At 57.3% G+C, this 5480-nt stretch overlaps 1 protein-coding gene across 1 annotated transcript; it reads left to right on the top strand.

Annotated features, from left to right (window-relative positions):
• Nucleotides 1-421: 421 nt before the first annotated feature.
• Nucleotides 422-4199, top strand: Bsx (brain specific homeobox). Its single transcript, XM_021643046.2, has 3 exons — nucleotides 422-834; nucleotides 2666-2862; nucleotides 3860-4199. The coding sequence occupies exons 1-3, from the start codon at nucleotides 573-575 to the stop codon at nucleotides 4100-4102; spliced, it is 702 nt and encodes a 233-aa protein (XP_021498721.1). The 5' UTR covers nucleotides 422-572; the 3' UTR covers nucleotides 4103-4199.
• Nucleotides 4200-5480: the final 1281 nt, after the last annotated feature.

A 5480-nucleotide genomic window follows, 5' to 3' on the forward strand; every position in this document is an offset into this window, starting at 1 on the left:
TTTTGTTTTCGATTACTGAAACTCTTTAAAAGACAATAAACTGGCTCAAATGCTTGAGTATGTGGTTTATTCCTATGCTGCTGGGGCTCTTTTGGTGTTCTCTCTAAAAGGCAGGTTGTTAAACAACAGCGAAAATTCATTTTTCAGACTTTTAAGAAGACGGAACACAGCAAGCAGCTTTTGCAGGGGAGAGGTATAAATGGGGGCCCAGAAACCTGCTAGGAACCGAACCCAGTGGACTCAGCGCTCCCTGTTTGGCCAGGAGCATTCAGCACCGCGGACAGATCCCCGCCCCGCCCCGAGCCCACCCCACCCTCCCCTCTGCCTCCGCAGCTTTGCTATTGGTTCTCCCGGCTCCCCTCTCCAAGCTGCCAATTCAACACACAGAACCAACCTCCCCCCTGTGCTGGAGAGGCAGGAAGACAAGCACCGGGGATAGCCCAGGTCCGCAGAGCAGCCGAGCTTTGAGCCCGGGCTGCAGGTGCATCCTTTTGACTAGGCCCACCGCGAAGCTGTCTGCTTCCTCCACTTTGTCCCGGCCGGCCGTCGCCCTGTGACAGGCGCTCCGCAAGATGAATCTCAACTTCACCTCCCCTCTCCATCCGGCATCTTCTCAAAGGCCCACGTCGTTTTTCATTGAGGACATTCTGCTACACAAGCCCAAGCCGCTGAGGGAGGTGGCCCCTGACCACTTCGCCAGTTCTCTGGCCTCCAGGGTGCCTTTGCTAGACTATGGCTACCCCCTAATGCCCACACCCACCCTCCTCACCCCTCATGCCCATCACCCTCTGCATAAGGGGGATCACCACCATCCTTATTTCCTGACCACCTCAGGTAAGTAAAACAGGCCTCTAAGAGTAGGGAAAGGGGGAGTGGGCCTTCCCCCCCCCCAGCCTCCAGAGCAGAGACCAGATTTGACAGGGTGGATTTCCTTCTTCTGTAGCAGTAGAAGGATGGGGACGTGTCTGAGAGCTCCCTTGAGGCACGCCAGCTGAGGAGAACAATTTGTGATTACTTCACAGTTTTGTTTTTATAACGGGATGGGGATTGTGTCTGGCCCGAGCAGCGGGAGTGAAGAGACGAGATCTTATTCCTGACGTGATTTTATTCCTGATGTCTTATTCCCGCTCTTCCCAGCCACTATGGTTCATCTCTCAACCCCGCTTCTTAACTTCCTCCATCTCAGAAGGAGATCCTCAATGATCTTGTCCCAGGGAAATCGCTCTGAACTTTCCAGTGCGGAAAATGGGAAGGCTTCACTGGCCAGCTCTCTTTCCGCTAGGTTGGGACAGGAACTCTTGCAGGAGACCTAGAATTGAGGGGGATTTGGGGGGTAGTCTGATGAAAGACCACGTAGGGTTTGGACAGGGACAGACTTCCAGCGGTCAACATTTAATTCATAGTTCGTCTGCTTGTCTTCCTTCTTCCGGCCCAATTGCTGGAGTCTCTGGAACTAGGTGATGAAGCATTTCAAATTTATTGTTTGGCAAGGAGTGGGGATTAGTAAAGTAAGACCGGGCCTGGAAATGCTGCGGAAATAATCTGGATTTTGTTGGGCTGTTTGCGTTTCTCTCAGGCAGCACCCACACTTTCTTCCCTAGCATTTTCGTTCCAGCGACTTAGGAAAATTCTTCTAGTCCGGTTGCTGAGTACAATAGTAAACCTGTTCCGGTGTGAGCGGAGGAAAGGAGCAGGCAGTGTGTGAAATACAGGCGCTGGAATCCAGGGGGTGGGGTGGGGGATGCTGAAAGTCAATAGCGGGAGAAGCCACTCTCAAGCGTTAGGTTAGAGAGGAGATTTTAGGGCTTCCGTGGAGGTCAGCACTGTTCCCTGGCTTCGCCACACGGCCGAGGAAGGACTCTTCCCCGGAGACTGGTGTTGGCTAGAATCGGTGGCGCTGGAAAGAGCTCGATTTTCATTTTTCTTTCCCGGGGACTGGCAGTTACGGGTGTCTGAGGCCTGCATGCTTGGGGCGCCTAAAGCACCAAGTAAAGCCGGGAGGGTCGCCAAATGGAAGCATTCCTCCCCTGCATGCCAGGACCCTGCTACTAACAAGGAAACGTCAGAGGCGAGCGCCGAGCGCCGCAGGTTCTCCGGAAGAGCGGTTTTTTTTTTTTTTTTTTTTTTTTTTTTTTTTTTTTTTCAACATTTAGTTTGGTTGCTGGAAGGGTGAGGGAGCGCCGGGGAATGGGCTTTGCAGAGCAGGGAAGGCAAAGGCGAATCTACCCCATGGCACTCGTTGTTGGTAGGGGTCTGGAGGGCTGAGGGTGGACAGCTCTGGCACCTTCGGACTTTTTACAAGAAAACTTTTCAAGACCCAACCGATCCCTGGAAGTGGGCGCAGGCTGGAGGAAATCTTCCCAGGAAGATGATTTTTCTAAAAAAAAAAGCCATCTGGATCACTGCTCTATTTTTCTTTTCTGTTTTACTCGCCGTTTATTATTTGTCTTTCTGGATGGCCTTCGAGGATAAAGATCTCCAAGCGCTATTTTGCCGTCCCCTTTCCCGCTGTCCTAGGGTTATGGGGAGATGGGCTCCAGGAGCTTTGGGGCAGGCAGGGGCCGGGTGTTCCTGACCGCTGGGCACGCGGGCGGAGTGGAGCGGGGAGGCTGGAGGTTGCTCGGACCGGGTTCTGTGCGTCTTCAGGCTGCTCTCGTCTCTGCAGGGGTGCCGGTCCCGGCGCTGTTCCCGCACCCGCAGCACGCCGAGCTGCCGGGCAAGCATTGCCGCCGCCGCAAGGCCCGCACGGTCTTTTCTGACTCGCAGCTCTCCGGCCTGGAGAAGAGGTTCGAAATCCAGCGTTACCTGTCGACCCCAGAGCGCGTGGAGCTGGCCACGGCCCTCAGCCTCTCCGAGACTCAGGTAGGCAGCAGGTCCCGGGTTCTGCGTCTCGCCCACCTCCCTTCTCAACTCCGAGCAGCTAGCTTCAGGTCCACCGAGTAAAAATGATCCTCCCTCCTCGCTTCCCGGGCTCCCCGCTCCCTCCAGCTCCTAAAGAATTTATACCCAATTTTCACATTAGACTTATCTACTGGGGATGGGGGGTGGGGAGGGTCACTTGGAATGATTCGGCTGTCCCCTCCAAGTTCACCATTCTTTCTGTTCCTCCTCTGCCCTTCCACCGAAGGGTGTGACAAGCCGGGTGGGAGGGGAAATTCTCTCTTGGGGAGAAGCTTAAACCGTTTTGGTTTGGTTGGTTTTGTTTGAGAGAGGCTTTCACTGTGTAGCCCAGGCTGGCCCAGAACCCAATCTTCCTCCTCAACCTCCGGGTGCGGATAGACAGCCAGTTTAGACCGTGGCTCTGTGCTCCTCTCACCCCTCCCCACCGTCCTCTGGGTCACTCACAGCAGCAAGCCTTCACAGGCACCCCAGGGCTCGCCCTCACTGCAGTTTAAGCCTCCCTTACATTTTTACTCTCTTGCCCTCGACCCCTTCCTTTATCCCCTCTCAGGCTCGTGCTGTGAAATCATTAGCCATCCCGAGCGGAGACTAACAGGCCCTCCAAAGAAAACCCCACTCACTCCATTCCAGGCTTGTTTCCCAACAGGACTCGCGAGGTAGGGGCCTCTATCACAGGGTCATAAACGGAGTGTAAAGGGGACCCTGCGCGTACGGCGCTCACCCTTATTAATTACCACCCACGCCACTGATCTTCGTTACTATTCGGAGGAAATCGCTCTTAGAATCCAGCCTAAAAGGATAACGCGTGAGGCGACCTTGGCAGTGCGACCCAGTTCAATTCAGCAGACAGGGATTTTTTTTCCCCCCTTCTCCTCCCTACGCTCCAACAATCGCCCAGACCTTGGTTCCGTCACCATTCGGGAACGACAATGATTTTGTCTGTCTCCCCCGAAACCAGGTGAAAACGTGGTTCCAGAACCGGCGGATGAAGCACAAAAAACAGCTGAGAAAAAGCCAGGACGAACCCAAAGCCGCCGATGGGCCCGAGAGCCCCGAGGGCAGCCCGCGCGTCCCGGAGGCCTCCGCCGCCGCCGATGCTCGGCTGAGCCTGCCCGCCGGCGCCTTCGTGCTCGCCGAACCCGAGGACGAGGTGGACATTGGGGAGGAAGGCGAGCTCAGCTCGGGGCCGCACGTGCTCTGAGTGGCCAGGCTGGGGCCGGGGTTGGGGTGGGGGACCCGGGGGGAGGAGGCCGCGGAGCCAGGCGCCGTCCCTCCCGGGCGGGGAGGCTCTCCGAGAGACTGTAGACTCGGTGCCAGCGGCCCGGGCCGGCAGAAAGACAGACGGACGCTGGGACTCGCCTCCAGGCCTCTTCCCCGTTCCCGCCGCGTCCCCGTCGCGTCCCCGTCGTCGGGGACCGTCAGGGCGGTCGCTGAACCCCGCGCCCTGCGTCCTCAGCGTTCGGGACCCGTCCCGCGCCTCTGCCCAAACGTGCGCCCGGGCCGGCAGCTGCACAATCCGACGGGGCGGCCCACCCCGCCCCCGGGGTTGCCAAGGCAGAACCCTTCCGTTCTCATCCCTCGGCGCCTTGTCCCCCCCGCCAGCTCTGCCGCTCTGTCCCCGCGGCCTCTCCACTCCGACGGTCGCTGTCCCTCAAGCAGCTCGGCGGCTCGCAGAGAAAGGGACCAGGTTGCCTGGGGCCACGCGGGGGATCCAGGCGGAGCCACCCCGGACTCTTGAAACCTCCAGGGTCCCGACAGGGCCGTCGGCCTTGAGAGTCACTGCGCCTGCTCGCCCCTCTCCCCGGACCCCACATCTCTCCTTAGGCGAACCCCTTCTACGGACTGCGCTTCCATCCTCTGGGGTCCCAGTGGTCCTGGGTGTGCTGGGCGCCCCCCTCCCCCTCTCCCGGCGCTACCAGCGCTGGTGGCCCGGGGGACTCCCACGACCCTCCTCCCCACAGAATCGTGGGCGGAGAGTAATCCACAGCACAGTTTCTGCTTCTCGAACATGCACTGTCGTCCCGCTGTGTCGACCCTTCCACGTCCCAGAGGCTACAGGGATTTTAAAAAGCGATGGTTCTCGGGTTCGCGGACGCACGCACTCACTCACTCCGTGCAGCGTTTTAGCAAGGCTTAGGCTCGCCACAGTCGCCTCCCGAGTTAAGGCAAAAAAAAAAAAAAAAAAAAAAAAAAAAAAAAAAAAAGGTTGTGAGAGAGCACCTGTTGGGGGTGGGGGGCTTTGAAGCTGTCACTCTCCTCCTTTGCCCCTGGGAGGCCTTCTCTTCTCCTCCCAGGTCTGCAGTCTCGTTAGGTAATAAAGGACTTGTGGGGCAAAAATGGGAAGGAGCGTGGCTTCCCGGGAATCGTTTGTTGTCGCGTCCCGCTGCTAGTACGTCGCCTCCCTCGGCCCAGACAGTTTCTTATCCAATGAACTTGGCTAATGACCTTAACAGATTCTCCCTGACCTCGACTCTTCTGTTTTCAATCGCTTGATTAACGAAGATGAATGAGTCTCACGCACGAGAAAAAGGTCACCGCAAACTGTACTTTGTCCCTGCAAAACGCCGAAGGGAACCGGG

This window comes from Meriones unguiculatus, chromosome 1 (assembly GCF_030254825.1).
Source record: "Meriones unguiculatus strain TT.TT164.6M chromosome 1, Bangor_MerUng_6.1, whole genome shotgun sequence".
Classification (NCBI taxonomy): Eukaryota; Metazoa; Chordata; class Mammalia; order Rodentia; family Muridae; genus Meriones; species Meriones unguiculatus.